Source organism: Primulina tabacum, chromosome 9, assembly GCF_025594145.1.
Source record: "Primulina tabacum isolate GXHZ01 chromosome 9, ASM2559414v2, whole genome shotgun sequence".
Lineage (NCBI taxonomy): Eukaryota > Viridiplantae > Streptophyta > Magnoliopsida > Lamiales > Gesneriaceae > Primulina > Primulina tabacum.
In genome coordinates, this window is record NC_134558.1 from 41,024,240 (window position 1) to 41,047,466 (window position 23,227).

The following is a 23,227-nucleotide window of genomic DNA, read 5'->3' on the forward strand; positions in this document are numbered from 1 at the left end:
AAACATCACCGGAAATATCATGATATGTTATCCTTCGTTATTTGGGCCAGTTGGATGTAAATGAGTTGTCAAATTGATCCGCATGCAAAATGCCATAGCTCAACAATCGAGTTATATTAATTATCAGGGCATTTTTTTTTTTAAAAAAAAAGGCCTGATTTTTTAAAAATAAGTAAATAAATCGTGTTTATGTTTTTTTAAGCAGTGGAACGTATGATTTACTTGAACATAATATAACTAAATGTTTCATGCCTAGTTCTCTTTTTTTAACGTATTTTTGTACAATTTTTGCATTCACCTCATATACTTTATGCATTTGACATTTATCTTGTGTAATCTATGTAAAAATTATAACATACCAATATGATAGGTGAATGCAAGTTACTCGTACATATGTGAGGACTATTTTTAAAACAAAACATACGGTTAAGTCCAATGTCTATAATTCCCTCTGTTTTTTATATTATAATATTACTTGAAAATAGTATATATATTTTTCATGTGAGTGAGAGGATGCTCCTTGAGACACGCGAGTCGTTTTCATCAAACCCAGTCGGTCACAATATTTAATTTAGTATTTATTTCATCATTTTATTTTTACTTACTTTTTATTTGGTTTTTTTTTTTTTTAACGTGATTGTTAATAGCATAAAAATCAAGAATACAAGTACAAGAGCTCGGGCATCGATTGGTTTTGTTTTGGCTGGAATATGTAATATTTATATTAAATTCCAAATCACATATGAAATCGTGGATAAATGCTACTTTCTCTATACCATTAGTGAATTTGTGTATTTTGCTCATTTATTTATTTATTATTTTATCTATTGTTTAAAAGATGTCAAAATTTTGAAATATATGGGTACTCACACGCTCCATTGATTATTGACCATACAGTAAATGATGATTGAGTGAATGAAGGAGATCACTTTTACCAATAATAGACCAAGAGAAGCATTGCTTGGGGAGGTGGACATACTAAGACAAAGCCTGAGAATAATGAGCCATGGCAAGAGATTAAACGAAATTGGCAAAACAAGATATTGAGGCATGTCTTATTGTTAGATGTAATGAAGTTAAGATTGTGTCTCATGCTGCATCAAGCGTGAAGTAAAAGCAAAGTATCTATCCTCTACATATGCAATATCGGTGTAAATGCATCGGCCTACATCCTTTTGTCCACCTTATCTTTCGAGTATCAATTTTCAAGTACCTTACAAGTTCAAGCACATTTAATTGTAAAAAGATTGCAGAAACTATTAACTTAACTTTTCGAAAATCATGTATGCTTCAATTTCATAAAAACCATACTGAAGAAGAAGAAGAAGGCATGGCCTTGTAAACGGAAAAATCATCGAACAATGGTGTGGGGGGTAGGGGGGATTGCTGTATTCATAGCAGTCATCGGGACTACTTTTGTAATCAAACCTAACTTCAGGGACCTCGACATAAGTAATTGCCCCGTAGCATTATGAAGAATCCTAATCACTCCTAGATAACATCCCACAATATTATATGCCCCCATACCCCTCATGTGTAGTTGTATACCTTTCATGTCACGAACCACACGCGAAGCAGTGCTCGCAGCGGACGCAGCCTAGCAATCACTTCATATTCATTCCCATTTCGCAAAGATGGTCCGTATAAACTGCCAAAAAAAATCCTAGTGCATTCGTAAACAACAGCAGCAAACTGATCCTATCAATGTGGAAAACGTGCATTCCATTCAAACCGATAACTTTTGATCTGTCATGGTTTCTGTCCCACCAACAATCTGATAGTTAGATCTCACATTCTGACAATGTAACAAGAAAGTATTATGTTAATCTACATGTACAAAATATGCGACATCTTGATATGGCAATGGTGAAGAAAAGGTTACCTCTAGCAGTGTAATGTAGTAGAAATCCTCCATATGCTGCATGAGAGCACTTCCATCTCGAATTGATCGGAATATGCTAATCTCTGTGTTTAATATCTTCTCGACCAGTTCTTTCTCTCCTCTCATCTGTTCCACCACAAAATGAAAAAGATGCAACATTAGCATAATTTGCAGTCGAAAAAAACCAACCTGCAAGGAGTACAAATGGTTAAGAAAATTTCTTTATAATCTGATAGTTTGTTACCAAGCCATTCTCCAAAAGTTGAAGTCGCTCAAAAGAAGATCAACAATAACTTTTTTGCGAACTAAAAGCAATGACGGAAATATCAAAGGGGAAACGTGAGGATAGAGCGTTGGAAGTTGGGATTTCTCGCTCTCATATACAATCCATACCAAAAGCTTTAAGTCAAGGGGCAAAGTCCAACAATAATTTTGTAAATCTATTAACATCATGGACTTGAACCTATCTCCACCCAAACTCCAAAAGCCAACTCAAGAGAAGATTCTCAATAACTTAATCTAGCCAGTGTGTGACATATAACTAAATCCCTCCTAAAGAAATCCCAAGTTTACATTTTGATGCATCCCATAAAGATGTAGTTGCAGCAATCAAGCTTTACTATCCTACTAAGTTAACTTGGACAAGACAATATATGCAGTATGCACATCAATATGTTACCAAATATTTTCAAGTTCTAAAAATTATTTACACCAACAGAAAACTTAGGAATATGTAGGGAAACATGTAGATTTGGTCTGTGTATATAAACAAATGCTGGAGTTTGAATATTAAATAGCATCATCCTTGAATGCCGGTAGATGTATGATTACACTCCTCAAAACCATGTTCTAAAATAAAGTTAACCAAACCTCAGAGGGTCTTCTTCTAAGTTTAACAAACCTCAGGAGCTAGCATTATAACTATTCAAACTTCAGGAGTTCTTATGTAACTACATAAAAAAAATCAGGGTTTTACAATTTATCTTTGAATATAACCTTGATCACGTAAAATTGACATCATTTGTGGAGAAGAATGAGCAAGTACATACAAATTCACTGAGAAGAACATCAGGTGTTGCTTCGCCAATAACATCGCCTCTGTATCCTTCCTCCAAAAGATCAACAATTTCCTGTAACATTGTATCATACACTTTATTCCTCATTTTCTTTTGTTAACAAAACCCAGAAAACTTCAAGACATGGAAATTGAAGGGTTTCCAAAATCTTTGCAAAACATTTATGTCTTGGCGCTACTACTATTGTATATTTCTTGCTGTTTCAAATCAAACTTCGAATATCTTCACAGTTCATTACTCACCAATGCATTTCTAGGAGCTCCCGCTGCCAAATATATAGGTTGAGCTACATGGCAGTAGCCCATCAAACGTGGAACTGTTGGGATTATGTCCCGGTGATTTACCACTCGCCAACTATCCTTCACTTTCTGCCATCAGAGAAACAAATTAATTCAAAAATCATCAAGCAACTCAAAGGCTGAGGCTTGAACTTTAATAAAATGATGGATAAAAAACATGTATTACAGCAGAGCCAGCGATCATTTTACTAAGATTCTTAAACAATTTCAAAATGGAAGGCTTACATATAATATTTCAAACATGTAAATCCTGGTTGAAGTTGGTTGAAAAGCACAATTACCTCGTTGTATATTTCAGCAAATCTTTTATTTCCAACTCTAGGAGACCCAAAATTATACATGGTCACGGAAATAGCTCCACACCTAATCCATTAACAAAGAGCGTCAATAACACGTTCTGCATTCCAAAGTTTCAAAATTAAAATAATCAAGAACTAGAAATACAAACTTCTGAAAGCCTTAAAAAGAGGACTGGGTGATATATAATCTATCGAGCGGAAGGAAGATAAACTAACTTGGATAATTGACTTGACGATAATTCAAGAGCCAAAAGAGTAGCCAGTGCACCCCCCAAACTATGTCCGGTCACATATATATGCCATTTTGGGAGCATCTCCAAAGAATCACCTCTAAGATATAGCACATATAAGATGATAACCATTCAGAACAAGAGCAACATTTAAGAGGACAAGTTTTTTCCTGTACTTCCAATTCAAAGGTGCGGTCCTTAATTATGCTTTTTTGCCAGTTGCATAGGAACAACAATACAATTATTCAACAGAAATTCAGTTGGCAGATCAAGAGTTTGGGTAAGAGACCGCTCCAAATCAGAAAAACAGGATATACCGGTATCCAATAGCCTGTTTAATAAGCGAGATCAGCCTTGTTCTAACTGAATCATAAGCACCCAAGAAGCCACTATGAACCTGCAGATTTATGAGGCAATTGTGAATAATTGCATGTCAATATCTGTGGGTCCAATAAATGCAGTTGCCAAACTGAATCTAAAAACCTGAATAGTACCTGAACTTCTTGCTTAAAATCACCACCTATCCTTTCAGGATTTAGCCTGTAGAAGCAGTACAGAAGATCAGCAACAGTAACTTTAAGCAAGCATCTGACGATAATGCTAAAGGCATCATAATCATCAGAAATTTCTCGGGTAAGTACTTCACATTTTTTATAACAGTTTCACGATTATGGATTGAAGAGAAACATTTGACACATCAAATACGTGATTGACAGAAAAGAAAGCAGATATTTATGTTAAATCAATGCATTACCCCGCAGGAACTAGCATCAAATCAGTCAGTAGATCCTTCCAGCGCGTCTGGATGGGAAAAATGTCAGCACATTGACAAGGAAAACATACAAAACTTGTTGCACCGTTCAGCAAAATTCCAAAACCTACTTGTTCTGTTCCCCTGAAAGCTATAACCAATCTTTTTGTTCTGGGATCTCGCCAAATTGCTACCTGCATTCCTTATAAAGTACATGATCACTAAAAAGCCTAATTTCAAATCACTTATGTAGCACGGATACCTTGAAAATTTTTTTTTTTGAAGTATCGGATACGGATACGACACGGAAACGGATACGATACGCAGATACGCGTGTCGGATACCCAAAAATCCGTGTCGTTGACTTTTTTTAGGGTTGACCAGTCGGATACGTTTTGGACACGGCGAGGACACGCCATGGATACGGCAGTGGATACGTTTTTCGGATACGTTTGGGCAAAATTGTAAATTTTTAAAAGTTTTAAGGGTTAATTAAAAAAATTAAAATTGCTAAGGACTAAAAGGAAAATACTTTAACATATATTGGGCTGGGCTTTTAAATTCCAATATACATTTGTCGTCTCTTTCTTTTTCTTTCTGCTGAAGCCTCTCAACGTGATATCGCGTCGCCCTTCTTCTCTATTTCTGCCACTGCTGCCACCGCCGCCGCCGCTTCGCCGCCGCCGCCTGCAACCAAGAGGATAGTAATCTTTTCTGCATCTCTCTTATCATAAATAAATTAACTTTATTTTTTTTTTTTTGAAATCTTTTGGTTATACAGTGAGTTTTCTATCTCTTGTTTTACTATAGGACAATAATTTTCAAGCATCACAAAAGAGTTTAATGTTATAACATTATTTGGAAGAAAGAGGCTTACAGTGAACTATTGGCTATACAATATATAGTGAACTATTTCTTGTAAATTAGAATTTGGTCAATTTGGTTGACAGTGTATTCTATGTGCCATGGCTGACTTTATGTTTCTTGCTTTGCATAACTTCTAACAGCCTATTTGCAATGGAAATTTTTCAAAAGGAGAGTATACAAGAGGATGTAGATGATTTTTCTCCATTGTGGAAATTTGTAACGAAGATTGAAAAGGGAGCTGGTGGAGGAAATGTTACTTGGTCGTGTAACATATGTACTAAAGTGTGCAAGGGATCGTACTCGAAGGTGAAAGCACACCTATTAAAACTCAAAGGACTTGGAATTGCTGGTTGTGTGGCTGTTTCAATAGATCAAATAAAACATATGCAACAACTTCTGGATGACGCAGAATCGAGAAGGAAAAATGCTAAACCGAAAGAAGTACAATTGCCTTCATCATCTGCATCAAACATGGCTTCAAAATCCTCATGCAGTAGTCCTTTCTCTTTGCAAAGTGATGATCCAACAAAGAAGAGGAAATGAACACTTGGCCCTCTTGAAAAAGCTTTTAATTTGAATGCAAGAGATGAGATGCATTCTGAAATTGCGAGGTTGTTTTACACAGGCGAATTATCTTTCAATATTGCTAGAAATCCTCATTATATTCGTGCTTTCAGTATGGCTACTCAACGAACGATTCCAGGTTATCTTCCACCCGGATACAATTTATTGAGAACTACACTTCTTCAAAGAGAAAAAGCTCATATTGAAAAGTTGTTGGAGCCAACAAAAGCTGCTTGGAAACAAAAAGGTGTTAGTATTTGTAGTGATGGGTGGTCAGATGTACAAAGAAGACCACTTATTAATATCATGGCAGTGTGTGAAAGTGGCCCTATGTTTCTAAAAGCAATAAATTGTGAAGGTGAGTACAAGGATAAAAGTTTCATCTCGAAGTTGCTCATCGATGCCATAAACGAAGTGGGACATCAGAATGTTGTCCAAGTGGTCACGGATAATGCTCCCGTATGCAAGGCCGCTGGGTTACTTGTTAAGGCAAAGTATCCACATATATTTTGGACACCTTGTGTTGTGCACACTTTGAATCTTGCTTTGAAGAATATTTGTGCACCGATTGACTCCGTACAAAACAAAGAAGTCTTTGAAGAGTGCAAGTGGATAGCAGAAGTATCAGATAATGCTTTGATGATCAAGAATTTTATAATGAATCACAATATGAGATTATCGATGTTCAACGATAACTCGAACTTGAAGATGCTCTCACTTGCAGAGACTCGATTTGCTTCCACAATCATTATGCTTAAAAGGTTTAGGCAAATCAAGAAATGTCTTGAAAGCATGGTGATTAGTGAAAGATGGGATCTGTACAAGGAGGATGACGTACTGAAGGCTAGAGCAGTGAAGTACAAGATATTAGATGATCAATTCTGGGAAAACATTGATTATATACTTTCTTTCACAAGTCCGATTTATGAGATGCTAAGGAAAGCAGACACTGATCATCCTTGTCTTCATTTAGTATATGAGTGGTGGGATGAAATGATAGAGAAGATTAGGGTTGCTATCTCGAAAGGGCCTCACAGTGGAGATTCAAAGTTTTATGAGATTGTTCATGATATTCTGGTGCAGCGATGGAATAAAAGCAATACACCTTTACATTGTTTGGCGCATTCTTTGAATCCGAGGTAAAACTCTAAAAAATTTAACTAAGTTTTAGCAAATTATACATATCAGTTCATATCTAATTATCAATCTTTTTATATAGATATTACAGCGATGAGTGGCTCCAAGAATCTCCCAATCGTCTTCCTCCTCATAGGGATATCGAAGTTTCAAGGGAAAGAAAAAAGTGCATTGAAAGATATTATTCTTGTTCATCAGAACGAAGAAGTGTCAACGAGGAATTTGCCTCTTTTTCAGCCGCCATTGACGACTTTTCTGATAATGATGCAATGCGTGATCGAGGTTTGATGTCTCCAACTAAGTGGTGGGTTATACATGGTGCTTCCACACCAACTCTTCAAAGTTTAGCTTTAAAGCTACTTGGGTAGCCTTCTTCTTCTTCTTGTTGTGAGAGAAATTGGAGCACCTACAATTTCATACACTCATTGAAGAGAAACAAAATAACACCACAAAGAGCAGAAGATTTGGTGTATGTTCACTACAATCTTCGTCTTTTATCAAGGAGGAGTCCACATTATAATGAAGGAGAAAGTAAGATGTGGGATGTTGGAGCAGATGCATTCGATTCCATGGACATGGAGGGTGCTGCTATCCTTGAAATTGCCAATTTGTCTCTTGACGAACCTGAATTGGAGTCAGTCTTATTTACTGATGAAGGCAGTGTTGGTGATGAAACCGATATGGATGTTTGATTTTTTTTTACTTGTTTAAGATGGATTTTGCGTTTAATATTTTGTAGTTTGTACCTAAGATATCATGATTAATGAATATTACATCTATCTCTATGATTTTTTCTTTTCAATACTAAATTTATATAAAATATAAATATATATAATATTTATATATATTTTAATGATTGTCGTATCCTAGCCGTATCGTGTCTTATATTTTCAAAAATTGACGTATCGCCGTATCCGTATCGTATTCGATACGATACTCGTATCCGTATCCATGCAACATAGCAAATCACATAGCCATGTAACCAAATATGATGCGTTTATAAATTTGCCAGTGGGGAAAATATATTTAAAAAAAGAGGTCTATGGTGATGTGTTGGATGTCAAGCAGCGCAGTATGGAGGCAAAATATATGAATTAAAGGCAAAGACAATTATATAGGGTTTTTTCTCCACAGAGCAAAGCATTTAAGAGACGTGGCAGTAAAAGTCAGATAGGATATAATTACTCATCACTGATCTACCTCATAAATAAGAGTATGACAAAAGGTGCATAAAGAGCAGACTTCAAACCAACCTGAGTGTCTGTAGAAGCATTATCCAAGAAACAAATTTTTTCAAATTCAGATTTTATAAACGTCTGATGTCCCAACGCATTGGCTAGCATTGCCCAGGCCTCCATGGCACTCTCAGCTGTTGAGAAAAGTTCCCTCATCTCTTCTGCTTCTTTTTTGTCCAGTATCAATCCATTTGGCTGACTTGCTAACGATTCACTCTCCTTGTCATCCACTGGCATATCTTCTTTGACATCAAACTTTCCTGTAAGATCAGCTCCTTGGCTTAATTTAGAAACTGCAGCATTTATAACCATCAATGCCCCCAAAATGGAGTCTGTTTGCCGCAATAAATCTTGTGTCACCTTCTTAATATCTGGTAAAGTCATCAGAGAATTGTTACTGGATCCAATCGTAGTATCGGTACTAGCTGTCTCCAGATTAGTTGGAGTTGCAAGTCCAGACTCGATATAACCTGTCTCAGCAATTTCTAGTGACTGCAAGCCAATTTTATCCAATAACTCAAAACCATCCCACTTTAATTTCTCAGGGATCTGAAGACCAAATTTTTGCACAACATTTTGGTTGACAGAATCTGCGAGTTTCTTCCAAAAATGTTTGTCAGGATGTGAAGACTCCTGATTTGTCTCATTTGCTGAGTCCTTCATATTATCATCCAGAATTGAAGAGATGTTTCTCTTGATATTAGAGTCACCGAACAATTTTTTACTTGAAAACCAACCGTTCTGAGTATATGAATCATTAAGCGACTTAAGCTGTCCAAAGGCAAACTGCACAAATTCCCTCACTTGAACAGTTTCTGAACCCGCAATCATCTTCAGTGCAGGTTCAAGACCATTTTTCTGGAGAAATTCCATGAAAATGGGAATCTTCCACCATTTTTTTCCATCGTCAATTTCAGCAAAACTTTTATAGTTTATCTGAAACACGTTGATAAGAACAAGTACGGTGATGTACATTACAGCACATCTAAGGACCCATATCAGCTGTTTAGTTAAAAATTTCAGTATCTCGATCGAAGTTTTATTAGTTAATTTGGGGAAGAGCTTCATGCTTGCAGAGATCAGTAAAAAATGAAAAGCATTCTAACAGTTAATAGAGTTGCATTTGGTACTCAACCATTTTGCACACTGAAGAATGGTTTAGTGCATAATAATCTTGATTTTCAAGCAACTTACCTCAAGTTGTATCTTTCCACCACCGCCCATTCCTTCTAACTCGAGATTCACTTCATGTAAATTTCCTATCAAAAAAGAAGTCCAACTGATACCAAGCTAACAAATTCTGTAGCTAAACTCAATTTTTTCGAACACATCCATTTTTGCAAATGCTAGAATATGCATCTTTTATTGTTAACATGAGGTTATACTCGATATTAATAGTAAAATACAGATTGTTATTCCATAAACTCTACAATTGTAGCAAACTCCACGACTACACAGCTTAAACAGAATAATGAATACAAACCGAGTCAAACTCATCTGATCATTGGTGGAACAAAAAATATTTTATATGCGTTACTGTTTTAATAACAATGAGTTAAAATGTCATGATTTTAGGTATTGTGATCAACTACCGAACATGACACAGATGTGGTGTATATCGTACCATCACATATGTTTTCCAAATCAATACCAGCATTCCCCATGCGTTTGTGCGGAGTCACAAGATTTGCATCCCAAGCTGCAACCTGAATAATTAATATTAAAAAAATTATATTATTAATAGCAGAATTATCTCAATCATTAAAAACCAGCACTGTAAAATGATCTTATATAAGTACCAATCAGGTTAACTTTTATTCTTACTGTAGTTAAAGAAGGGAAACGTATAGGCTGGAAAACTGATTTTATTATATTGGAAAAATGAATAATACAAATTACTTATTTATATAGTCATATCTTCCTAGTCGAAGAATGAGTTTTATCTTCTACTAATACCTAATATAAAAACTTTAAAATACAAATATTAATCTATCATATCCAGCTAGTTATTCAAATAGGAAAAAGTTTTATCCTAGTTATTCGCATACGAAAAACTATCATCCTAGTTATTCGAGTAGGAAAAACGCTTATCCAATATGCAGCACCACCCTCAAGCTGGGTCATATATATTGATCATGCCCAAATTGGAACTCGAGTCCTCAAAACACTCGTATCTCCCTAGTTGAAGAAGTAATCTTATCTTCTACTAATATTTTTATGTACTTTCACCCTGGTAATTCAGATAGCAAAAACTCTCATCCTAGTTATTCAAATAGGAAAATGTCTTATCCAATATTCAACACTTACCATACAATAATTACTATAATGATATCCTAAGGAAAAAGATACAAGCAAGCAACCAACATGCTGTTGATAATTTCGACCAAGGATGGATAGATTAAGTAAAAAATTTCTTCTGTCTAATCATTATTTTTGCCTTTAAAACACTGGAATAAATTATGAGGCTTATAGATATTCAAAACAAATGAGGTTTGCCCATTAGAATGTTTCGAGTATGAGCTATAATCATCAAGGCAAGGCAAACTTTCCCAACAACAAAGGATATTACATTATATTTAACGATATCTAATGAAAGCGAAACATACAAAGAAAAAAACAACGAGATGTGGGTAAAAGAGGGTGAAGGAAAAAAATGAATCTCGCATATATAGCATCATTTTCTAAGATAGAAAATAGGTTTCATAAAAGTAGTAGAAAGATTCGATCATCCTCTGTGGCACGCGTAACAGCAAGTTAGTAGATGACTCCAGGGCTGGCATAATTTGTCTCCCTTTGTCTATGGGAGCAAACATATGAACACAACAATATAAGGTAGTTCCCACAAGAAATCACTGCATGAGAAGAAAATGGAAAATTGATCACAGAATTTATTACAACCTGAAGATTGTGCATCGGTGGCTGCTTGATATTCAAAATAAACTCCTCATTCCATGTGGGTTCTTTCGTCCTGGTACATTTTTCAGAGGATAAAATAATCCATGATGGACTTTGACACTATCGGAATAACCGAATAAACAATGCAAAATTTGGCGGCTATTGATTATATAACCAGCCGAGTATCACCACCCTATGACTAAAAAGATGAAATAGTAGTAGACTGTAGACAAAACATCAACTAGGACATGGTGTTCGCTCCATGTCCACAGATGATCATGCTACCAACTAGCATTTTCTATTCGGTAGAAGCAAACACATTACCTCAAAATTAATTAAATCTGAATGACTAGAAAGCCAAAAATCAAGAACTTCAATGAAAACTTTTACTTGTTTTTATCCATCAGCTGAAGACAAGGTGTGTCGAGCAGTGAAGGAGGGTACTGGCTATTTAAAAAAGGGATGCCTAAGTGTAAGAATCTTACGCCCATTTGATCTTGCTTTTGACTTCCTGACAATCCAACTGCAAGACCACATACGGATCACTAGTTCCCTGAGAAACAAAATAAAAATAATCATCACATAAAATTGAATAAAGAGTAGGGGATGATTAGAAATATGAGTAAATCGTCGTAACTAGAGGAATTATGAACTGAGGAATATGACGGGTTTAACTATTAAGTTTTGATGTTTAAAGAATTAGCGAAATTAGCCTACCCATGGATCCATGGCAGGAAAGTTGAAACCTTTCCTTAGCTTTACGAACAATTGACCATCATAGATTTCACGTGTAAATGACCTGAAAAATGTCAAGTGGGATTTTAGAAATTTGAAAGGAAGCTTATAAGAATGTGAAAGCCACAAGGTTGTTGTGTAGAAAAAGAATTTGCATGTTAAAAGAGCAAAAAAAATCTGCATTCTGATGCACTTATGTTAAATAAAAAGAGTATGTGATAGCAGATTTTACCAGTTTTTTGGCATGCATCTTTTCATTAATCAAGATGACAATAGCATACATACATCTGTCAGAAAAATCATTCACAAAAGTTGAAGCCATGTGTTCGAAAATGTTTAATCTTTGCTAGGTTAAATACCACTGTCAATGCCGGAGCCAACAATCATAGTTAGAAGAGCCTATCCAATCTAATGATCGTGTCAAAGCAAAAATCCTTGGGAAAATGAATATCAGAGTTCAAGGACACTCGCCAAGAGGCCCAAGACTCATATCCCAAAGAATGGTAAAAGCGTCAGAGAAACAAGGTGCCGTGTAAAATTCAGTCGAACTCCCCAGTTAATTCTTTATGCTAGCAGTTACACGGAGAGTCAAACTCACCTAATGTAATTTATAAGATTTGTTTATAACTCTTATATGAATATAGAGATGCAAGGCCAAGTAGAAAACGTAACACGAGACCTGATGAATAGCCTTAGCACTTCATATTATCTAAAGATGTGTTGGTTGAATTTCCAAATATGTTCCTTTATAGCTATCAAGAATTAGAAAGTTCTGACGCCAATGAAATTCAATGACCGCATACTCTGAAAGGAACACTGTCTGGCAATTTGCTGCATCCATCTCGCGCTTGCCCACATTTTCCTGTTAATAGAAGTAGAAAATAAGAAGAAGAATCTAAATGGACCCACCAATTAGTTTCAAATGCGTGAAAGGACCAGGAAGTTAGTTGGCCTCTTCCAAGCAAATTTGACAAGAGAAAACAAGAACCTATAAATGTTCCTCAAAAATCCTTTATGATGAAAGAAATACTAAAAAATAAACTTTACAAAAATTAACTAAAGAAGAGACTACACAATCATCAATCTCCAATATGGTGCAATTCCATCATAACCCAAAGTTAAGAACCCTGTTAAATTAATGGACTTTAGTGGAAAAACTGCATGCGTTTGTAAGATTTTTATGCCCGCTGGTCTGTCACTTTATGTTGACCAAATTCACAGCAAAATAAAGAAATATAAGGAAAACAAACATCACATGATCAGGGAAATTACAGATGGAGTGGTGTAAGCTTCAAATGCAAAACCAGCAAGTATAACCGCAAAATTAATATCAAAAGGAGGCCTCTCATCCCCACTCTCCCTGTTCCGCGCACTTAAAACAGCCTCCCCATTCTCAGCATAACCTTTTGGTTTGCAATAGCCAATCAATCTTGATCTCAAGATCCCAATAACTTTCTTCCCGCAAAATGGTTTCTCTGAAACTACTAGCTTCTTGGAGATCGAGAGGTAATAAGAGGTTTTGAAGTTGTGCAGTTTTGTGGGGAAGTTACTGGGCAAGAAATGGAGTTGGGATTGGAGAGTAGTGGTGGCCATGAATGGAGGATACCAACAATTAGTGAGAGGGATAAAATTGGTGGAAAGTTAAGGCCATTTTCAGTGGATAATTTGATTAGATTGTAGAATTGACAGTTGAAGGCACTGGAGTGTTCGAACACGTCGAAATGGTCGAACGACTGTGCTCGAAACTTTGGAGCTGCTTGGTTTTGTATCTTTTTATATATACAATTAAAACATTTCATTAATCTAGTAAATTCAGACAGTACAACACCACCATACAGTAGTATACGCAAAAGGTCAACAAAAACACGACTTAAACAACCATTCGATCCTTGCTTAGTCAAAATTATTGGTAGATGTTGGGCAATGTCGTACCAACCTACTAGCTTGGTGCATCTCAAATACTGGATAGAATCAATGCTTCCGAGCTCTGTAAGCTGGGTTAGATAGAAGCATGATGCATGCCAGTATCGATCGGTAGCTAATGGTAAGTGTTTGATTTTGTATTTTCTTTTTTCATGTTGTACATCGATGATATTGTTCATTGTTAGAAGCTAATGACTTATGTGAGATTTGAAAATTTAAATTATATGTACATTTTCATTTTGTTATTTAGTTATTTGTTATGGGATCCATGTTTTGGTTTGAGCTGCGTTTTCTTTTAGTTGTTATTCTCTTGATTTAATGTCAAAAAATTGTGTTGGTCGTGAAAAGTTGTAAAACAACAAATTGTTATAATCCATGGCCATAAGACTTAACGGAGCAATATTCTATCCCAAAAAAAAAAAATCTGAAAATGAAATCGGTATTACACATTATTAATTATTTAACTAAAATGGATAGGTTCACAGAAAAAATTATTATCAAAAAAATCCCAAAGAGATGCTCTCATCTAAGCTTAGTGACGCTAAATCTTTTATTACATCTCAGCGCAGATGCTTATGAAAAAAAATCCAAAATAATAATAAAAAAAAAAAGCATGACGTTGTTGACACGAGAGGACTCGGGTTGTTTTCACTTCTTATCACCCATCCCAAGTGTGTTCTTCACACCATCAATGGCACCTTGAGCCATGTGAGCCATCTGTTCTCCAGTCTGAATTACATTACACAAAATAACGTTACCTTGTATTTGTATGAAAATCATATAAAAATTTAATAATAATAATAATTGATGTAAGACGGATGGAGGACCTGTTGAAGGAAGGTAGCATTCTCCTCTTTGCCACGTTGGGCCTGTTGTTGGGTTTGACCAGCAGCTTCGCAGGCCTTGTCATGGGCCTTGCTTGCTGTATTCTTAGCAGACTCCACCCAATCCTCTGTCTTCGCCTGTCCAATATAAAGTATACACACACCAGTCCCAAAAGAGAGAGCATATTTTTAGATGATATATGGTTCTTTTAATTAACGATATAATTTTCAGCTGTGATTAGGTTTTTGCTCTCCAAATTTCGTATTTTTACTATTTTCTATTTTAAGTATTCGGCCTCATCGCTACTTTTAGGAATCATCGATTCACCTCGTTCTATTCCAATAAACTTGTACATCATAATAATATCACGGAAAAAATCGTAAAAAAACAAATATGAAATACGAAAAATGAAATTTTTCATATCAAACATAATAAAATATTGTGGTGCATGATATGCTTTTTTTAGATACATATATTAAACATAGGTCATTGACGCATTGTATTGAAATTAGTGTTACCTGCGCCTGGCCACGGGCTTGTCCTGCATTGAACTGACCACTCGACATCTTAACTAGAACTTTTAAAAGGATTTAGAAAATCAAATTTTTTTGATTTAAATCTCTGAGGATTTTTGTTGTATATGAAGTGATTAGTTAATTTGTTTTAGAAGGTATTTATAGAGTTAATCGACTACTGCGATAACGACAAGTGTCTCCTGAGTTTGTTAATTTTTATATCATACATGACTTAGTAAATGTAAAGCATGTCCAAGGTTTTGCGCAAAAAGGGGTTATCCATATGTATGAATCACATTATCTGTGCTTTGTTTTCGCTATTTAGTTGTTATTTTTTGTGCTGCATTTTTTAAATATGATAAATTATTTCTCAAACAGCAATAAATATATATTGTCAGATAGATATTTTTCTCTACACACAATCAAATTGACTCATTCTTTCCTTCGATTGTATCGTATTTTTTCTCTATATTCTCAAACAATAATTATCTTATTTCATGTTTTATAATAAACAAGGACATTTTGTTGCTGTACAAACTTCTTTATTTGAAATAAGTAAATAGTTTTTCAAAAATTTAAAGGTTTAGTTAACTTTAAATCATGCCACTACATACTCCATCATTTCATCCATTTTAGGATTCGGAAGAAGAGGAATGTGAAATATAACATTCGTATCAACTTAATTTATTGCTATATATTTTATATGAAGTTACCATCAGATAACAATAACATTCAACTGTAAAAAAAAAAAAAAGGAAAAAAAAAAAGAATCTAGGACATATATGTTTATGTAACGATGATGAAGTAATAAAATTGAGGAAAATTAATTTTTACTTGTTGCATTTTGATTTTTTTCTCCAGTAAGTATTCAATATTTAGTTTTTCGATCTACAGTAATTTTGATTTTTTTATTTATATTTTATCGGATTGTTTACGCAACACGAAAAAATATTGATGTGGTGCTACAAAATGATTACGTGAAATAAAAAAATTATTTATATATCCAAAATCATATCAATAATTAGATTAAAATAGGCGAGAATCATGTGGTAGAGCATGGCTTTGGATTTGAGCCTCAAAATTTTAGTTTCCTCTATTACGGTCAAGCCCAGGTACCTTCAAAAGTTTCAACTCCTACTTGTAATAGATTGATTGATTGATGCACTCTAAATTTTTACGATGAGGTGGACATGCATAAGTGTGACATCAGATAAAATTCAGGAGAAAAGTGAAATATTATTTACTGAAATTAAATAAGGGAAAGCGGTAAAAAAATCCCCAGTCAAAATATTTCTTTGGGTTCACTTTCTACCCACAAAATTGTGGTACTATGCCATACAAAATGTGGTACACTTCATGTGGAAATGTGGTACACTTCATGTGGAAATGTGGTACTAAAAAAGTACACAGAGACTGAACACAAAAAAAATCGACGGCTGGGGACTGAAGGCCAATTTCCCGATTAAATAACATACGTGTTAGAATTAAGAAATTTGCAATGTGTTAATCATTTATCAAATACAGTAACAATTTTAGGCATATTCCGTTTTTATTTTACTATATTTTATCGTCAAACTTATCTTCTATAAATTTAGTATAGAGTAAGTTTTTTGTGAGACGGTCTCATGAATCTTTATCTGTGAGACGGTCAACCCTACCGATATTAACAATAAAAAGTAATACTTTTAGGATAAAAAGTAATATATTTTCGTATATTAATCAAATAAGAGATCCGTCTCACAAAATACGACATGTGAAACCGTCTCACATAAGTTTTTGCTGAGAAGTAAAACTTAGTAGCAGCGTGGATTCCCTTTATTAATTTCATGTGCGAGCTACACTTTGTGCTACAATAAACATATATGATATGATTACCACATAAATTTTAATATTTGGTAAGTATTATGCCATATAAATATAAATGGACTTTTGAACAAAATTTCTACTATGTTAGCATCGCATAATTGTAAGGATGTAAATAAGTCAAATAGTTTCCGAGCTATGCGGAGCTCTACTCGATAAAAAACTATTTTGAGTTCCTTTGTTAATCATATCAAGCCAAGTTCGATATCGTTTATGTATTTTTAGTTGTTATGTTTGTCGTTTTGATAATTTATTAATGCACTTACACTTTTATGTCTGATTTAAAATTAGTTCATAGATATATTTAATTTTTAGCAAGTCGATTCAAGCTCAAACTCGAGGTCAATTGTATGTTTTACGAGCTTACAAACGAGCTAAGCTCAAGCTATGCTTGTTAAACAGATAAACGAGCTATTAATGAATCAAGCTCGAGCATGTCTCGATTAACATGATAAACAAGTTTTTAACGAGTCGAGCTCGAGCTTTTCGTGAGCTTGGTAATTTCAAGATAAATCAAGTTCGAATCTGATGATAAAAGCTCGAATCGAGCTCGAGTCACTTTCAATCTTAAACGAACTAAGCTCAAACTTGATACTATTTGACTTATTTTAGATCATTTACATCCCTACATAATTGTGATATAAGGGAAAATTCAGCACACGAGGACAATAAGGGAAATATTATTTACTACCACCTAAAAAAATTTAATTTTATCAAACAATGTTCATGTTATAATCAGAAAATATTTAGAGCTCCAATTCATATAATTTGTTTTACATACGGGTTTAACTTCTGTTTTTTTTTTTTTGATAAGAGCTTGTAATTTATTCAAATCAAAGGAGAGAAATGTTTACGAGTTTACAAGCTTAGTCAACCAAGTTGGAAACTTCATCGTTCACCCAACTAAATGGTGTAGGAGAAGAAGAAGAAAAAGAAGCTAACACGTTAGCAATTACATTAGCCGATCTTCTAACATGGACAAGATTATCCACTGCTACACTTTTCAACATCTCTTTGATTTCAGAAATCCATATTCCTTCGTAATCTAGGTAATCCTCCTCACCAAAGACTGCTTGCTTTGAGAGAAGGGAGTCAGTTTCTATGGTTACCGAAGTGAGATTCTGTTCCTTGAGTTCTAGAATTCCATATTTGATAGCTAGAAGCTCTGCCCCAAGTACTGACGGTGGTTGGTTGATCTGTCGACCAAAAGCCAGGATGGCCTCCCCGTTAGATCCCCTAACAATACCTGCAATGCCGAATGATTGAGAGTTAAGATTGAAACATGCATCAACATTCAATTTCCAGTGGTTTTCCATAGGCGGCGTCCAGTAGAGGGCAGAGTTCTGAGGCTCTGGTTGTGTTGTCACGTGTAGGGATTTCTACGCTTGCTTGTAGTCTTTAAGCCCCAAGCATAAACATTTTATATTTTTATACAGTACTTGTTTTTTTTAAAGAAATCGATAAAGATACTCGTGCGATAAATGATATCAAACTTTAATCTGAACTAACTTACTATATCGATTTAAATAATTCGTATGAGTTAGTCTACTCTTCATCGAGAATAATTTTCTACACATCTCAACATTATTAGATCGTATGGATCCCTCATATTTTAATTAAAAATGACATCATTTATTGATTATCCGAGGACTAAATTTTCACATCATTAGAGAATAAACACTTCAAGTGTAGTATTAAAATATCAATATATTTAGCAAGAACATACATTTTCGAATAAATACAGATGTCCTGATTGAAACTAGAAAAAAAATAATCTTAAATTCAAACAAGTGCAAACCAATACGACGTCGAATGTCATTGCATTCTCTCATCATTTCGAAGTTTAATAAATGTCACGAGATTTATTTCACATGGTTAATGTTTCGTTCAACCGTCAAGTGACTTGACTTTTGAAGAGGATCCCACAATTTAAATTTATAATCTACTCAGCATAAATCTAAAGTTTCTTTTCGTTGAATTAATGTCTTTATCTTGTAAACCAAAACTTACTCGAAAAAACATTGATAAGATAAACCCCAGTAGCCAAACAGTCCCGAGGACGTGAGGAATCAATCGACACTGAGAAAAGGGGAGAAATATTTTTTTCCAGATACTGATGTAAACTTACATATATGGGATTACTTGAAAGCAAATATAGTGCATGTCCGCATTATCTTCAATTACAACCACTCAATAGCGCGCATCATCGTATGACCAAACTAGTCAGTCAAATAAAGTAGGAATTTTCAAGAAAAATAATAATAATAACATTTCGATTCTCTAGCCTAACTTCTTTTTCACATACCAAGTTTAGGATATTTGTTTTCTTTATTTGCCATTACATGTAGTTGGTTCTATTCTCTTCATTTGCATCCCATGTTTATGCGCATCATCATCCTCGTACACATAAGCGAATCCACCATGTCGGGTCAGATCCATACCCGCCAACTCATCCTCCTCCGAGATCCGAAGAAGCTTAAACTTATGTAGGATGTAGAACAATGGGCCCATCGTTGCACTGACCCACCCGATTATCACCAAAATCTGAATTATATGGGCAAACAAAAGCTTCCCACCCCCACCCATGAACAACCCGTATGGCCGATCCGGTTTACCCGGGTATACCTCATTCACATATTTCTTGGTGGCAAACAAAGCCGTGAAGATAATCCCCCAAGCGCCGCAGCCACCATGCAGCTGTGCCGCCTCCAATGGGTCGTCGTATTTCACCTTCTCAGCCAGCTTGTTGCACCCTATCAACACCCACGCCGCCACGAAGCCGCATATCACCGCCGCCCAGGGCTCGACCACAGAGCAACCAGCGGTAATCGCAGCGAATCCGCCCAGCAGCCCGTTGCATACATCTGTGACGTTCCAGTGCCCGGAAAGAAGACGTTTGCCGAACAAGGTGGTTAGCGCGGCGGTGCAGCCAGCTAGAGTAGTGGTCACCGCCGTCCGCCCGACCGCCGACCACTGCCCGTAGTAGTTTCCACTCGTGTACGCGCCCAGGATCTTGGTGAACGAACCAGGGTTAAATCCGTACCAGCCGAACCATAACAAGAACGTACCCAGCACAACCAACGTGGCGCTGTGCCCACGTAGAGCCACGGCCCGACCCTTATGATCAAACCGTCCGATTCTAGGGCCTTCGATCAATGCTCCATATAGACCCGCAAGGCCTCCAACCATGTGAACGACGCCAGACCCGGCGAAATCAATCACTCCGGTTCCGAACAATAGGTTTCCCGTGTTACCGGCACTGGCCCATCCGTCGGCAGACCAAAACCAGTGGGAGACAACCGGATACACGAATCCCGTGAGAAATGAAGAGTAGATCAGATAAGCCACGAACTGGGTCCTCTCGGCTATGGAGCCGCTGGTGATTCCGGCCGCGGCTATGGCGAAAGCCCATTGGTAGAGGAAGAAACTGTAATCGAATAGGGATGACGGCATCTCCTTCAAGCCGAAGAAATGGCGGCCGATGAATCCGTTAGATGGCGAGCCAAAAGCAAAGGCAAAGCCGAACACGTAATAGAAGATACCACCGGCGGCTGCGTCGAGGACGTTTGTGAGCATTATGTTCATAGTGTTCTTGGCTCGGACGGAACCGGCGCAGAGCATGGCGAATCCGAGCTGCATGGAGAAGACGAGATAGGCGGAGAATAGGAGGTACGTGGAATCTACGGCGTAGGAGGTGTCGATAAATTTGTCTGAAACAGCTGAGAATTGGTCGCAGATGTATTCAGCTACGGCTGCGGCGCCGGTAACGTTGGCACCGAATAGCGGCGCCAGTTGATCCGCTGAGCAGATCAGGGATGCCATGGTTGGGCGTGGCAGCTAGGAGAAACAATAGGGCAGGAAACTAGAGAGAAGATTCAGTGCAGAGACGAAGGGATGCTGTTAGATCCAGATTTATACAGGAGGAGCAAGAGACTCTCAAGGGCATGTGAAGTTTGACTTTTCTTCGTGGTTTAAAACTACCAGCCATTGATAGCCAGTTTTTACATTTTTATATAAAATAAAATAAATCTTGCCCCAATAATTAGGGAATGTAAACGAACCAAATCATTTGTGAGCTATTCGAAGCTCGATTCGATAAAAGCTCGTTTGAGCTCGTTTAATGAGGCTCGTTAAGATAAACAAACCAAAACTCAAGCTTTACAGTATTCGGCTCGTTAGCTCGTGAACATGTTTGTTGGTAATAGTTTATTGATAATAAATTACTTTTTAATTAATTTAATGAAAATTTAAATATATAATTCATATTTATTAAGTTTGTTTAGGCTCGATAAAGGCTTGAATAAGCTCGTGAGCCATGCTTATATTCGTTAAATAAAGCTCGAGCTCGGCTCGATTATAAACGAACCAAGCTCAAATATTTCAAGAGTTCGATTCGTCTCGCCTCGATTACACTTGACTTCCGGCCAAAATGGTCATTTCCAATAATGAAACGACCAAAAATTTTGACCCCTTTTATTTTTGTGGGGGCGGGGGAGGAAATTCCCCCGAAAACGGGAGTTTGGTTATTTTAATTTAGGAAAATAATAATAATTTGTGATACGGTAGATTCCCCTTGATGGTTAGATTCTGGTAGTGATTCTACGTTCAAGTTAAAACCAATAATCTAAGATTCATACAAAATAACAGGGCAACAATAATAATAATAATAAAGATTCGGATCTTTTTAATTTCCAATGGATTTTTTTAACAATTATTAAAAAATTAATTATACATTCCAAAATATCATTTTTTTCATATTCAACAAGTGAATATCATCTCAACGATACTCATACATATATCAAAACAATATTTACATGTTCGGCCTTAGTTATTGTATAAAAGATAAAATTATTATATATATGTATGTGTGTTCGTTCGTTCGAAGAAATTTTTCGACGACAAAGTAAAGAAAGCATTCTAGAAGGTTTTAAAGTTTGTTGAACTGACTTTCATTTACTGGAATCAATGGGAACATAAAGAAGAGACGTAGGAAAAAAAACATTTGAAAGAAAAAGCGAACGCATAGTTGCTTGGAAATTAAACCAAAAGTGCCTTTTATAATTTTTAAATACTGCAATGATGCATGTATTGTTTTGTTCCATTATCAATCAATCGAGTAAAGTCATAAAAAATCGTTCGTGCTTTATAATTCATCTTGTACTTATATTTTATATTTCGAGTGATATCTTGTTCAAGACTCAGAACAAATCAATGAGTAGTTATAAAAACTCAATAAGTAGTTTCTTTGAATAATTCAATCAAATTAACTAGGACATTGTTTGCAAAAGATGAAGATTTTATAGAAATTGATTAAATTTATACATTATGAATTGAAGAAGTGGAAAGAATCAGAAATGGACGATGTTTGAAAATAAATAAATGATTATAATAATAACTTTTTACTAAAATATGCAAAATCAACGTCTCAACTACTTTTAAATTTCAAATAAATGAAACACGAGTTAATATAGAACGTTGGTTTAAAAAATACCTAAAATTGTTTTTTGTAAGCGAAATGTCACGGAATCACTTTTTCCAAGTGATTGCAATCACTCCCCAAATAATTGATTGGTTCAAATTACTGAAACTTTTGTACATTGGTTTATATAAGTTGGTAATTACTGCAATTTATGCCAATACGTACATGATAATAAAAACTTTATGTTCAATTTGAATTTGTAGAGATTTCATCAAAATCACTCAAATCCTTGTATCCGACACATCTTTTTTTTTAAAAAAAAAAATTTAAAAATAAATACATCATGCAAAAAAACTTATGGTCTACGCGAGAAAATCGATTTGTCCTTGTATTATTTAATGTATGTGAATATCTACTGAAATTTTCCTTGATTTTAAAATCTAAGAATAAATAATTTGAGTTGAATGTTTCAAAAGATGCGTTAACATTCCGGAGTTTTGAGGGTTTGATTCAAGTTTCTCAGAATTTACTATTTAAAAAGGATAAGTTCATTTGAAAACACAGAATTTTTTTATTTAAAAAAAACTATTAAATACACGGTTATGTATGTTTTGTTATTTTTACATGTAATTAAATAGTTTAACTATTTGTTGGCTCTTGAATTGATAAATAATAATACAACAGATCGAAAAATAAAAATAACATAACTAAT

At 35.3% G+C, this 23,227-nt stretch overlaps 4 protein-coding genes across 7 annotated transcripts; 1 reads left to right on the plus strand and 3 right to left on the minus strand.

Annotated features, from left to right (window-relative positions):
- Positions 1 to 1,247: 1,247 nt before the first annotated feature.
- LOC142556286 (uncharacterized) lies at positions 1,248 to 13,720 on the minus strand. 3 transcript variants are annotated; one of them, XM_075667712.1, is made up of 19 exons: positions 13,243 to 13,720; positions 12,774 to 12,832; positions 11,953 to 12,034; positions 11,721 to 11,788; positions 11,239 to 11,308; positions 9,965 to 10,046; positions 9,535 to 9,599; positions 8,359 to 9,276; positions 4,669 to 4,731; positions 4,541 to 4,587; positions 4,281 to 4,326; positions 4,104 to 4,183; positions 3,773 to 3,886; positions 3,539 to 3,620; positions 3,201 to 3,326; positions 2,932 to 3,012; positions 1,883 to 2,008; positions 1,694 to 1,795; positions 1,248 to 1,648 (listed from the first exon to the last, which is right to left on the minus strand). In XM_075667712.1, the coding sequence occupies exons 1-18, from the start codon at positions 13,561 to 13,563 to the stop codon at positions 1,727 to 1,729; spliced, it is 2,499 nt and encodes an 832-aa protein (XP_075523827.1). In that variant the 5' UTR covers positions 13,564 to 13,720; the 3' UTR covers positions 1,248 to 1,648; positions 1,694 to 1,726. The 3 variants fall into 3 exon arrangements, with proteins under 3 accessions (XP_075523827.1, XP_075523826.1, XP_075523828.1); XM_075667711.1 differs by having other exon boundaries at positions 1,248 to 1,795; XM_075667713.1 differs by lacking the exon at positions 13,243 to 13,720 and having other exon boundaries at positions 1,248 to 1,795; positions 12,650 to 12,788.
- On the plus strand, positions 4,773 to 8,084 carry LOC142556288 (uncharacterized). Of its 2 annotated transcripts, none has more exons than XM_075667714.1 (2): positions 4,773 to 7,107; positions 7,188 to 8,084. In XM_075667714.1, the coding sequence occupies exons 1-2, from the start codon at positions 5,996 to 5,998 to the stop codon at positions 7,471 to 7,473; spliced, it is 1,398 nt and encodes a 465-aa protein (XP_075523829.1). In that variant the 5' UTR covers positions 4,773 to 5,995; the 3' UTR covers positions 7,474 to 8,084. The 2 variants fall into 2 exon arrangements, with proteins under 2 accessions (XP_075523829.1, XP_075523830.1); XM_075667715.1 differs by having other exon boundaries at positions 4,774 to 7,107; positions 7,197 to 8,084.
- Positions 13,721 to 17,962: 4,242 nt separating the features above from the next.
- Positions 17,963 to 18,412, minus strand: LOC142504522 (uncharacterized). The gene has a single exon (XM_075617370.1). The coding sequence runs from the start codon at positions 18,410 to 18,412 to the stop codon at positions 17,963 to 17,965; it is 450 nt and encodes a 149-aa protein (XP_075473485.1).
- Positions 18,413 to 19,232: 820 nt separating this feature from the next.
- On the minus strand, positions 19,233 to 21,045 carry LOC142556289 (ammonium transporter 1 member 1-like). The gene has a single exon (XM_075667717.1). It carries the CDS (start codon positions 20,916 to 20,918, stop codon positions 19,425 to 19,427), a length of 1,494 nt encoding a protein of 497 aa, XP_075523832.1. The 5' UTR covers positions 20,919 to 21,045; the 3' UTR covers positions 19,233 to 19,424.
- Between the last annotated feature and the right edge of the window lie 2,182 nt (positions 21,046 to 23,227).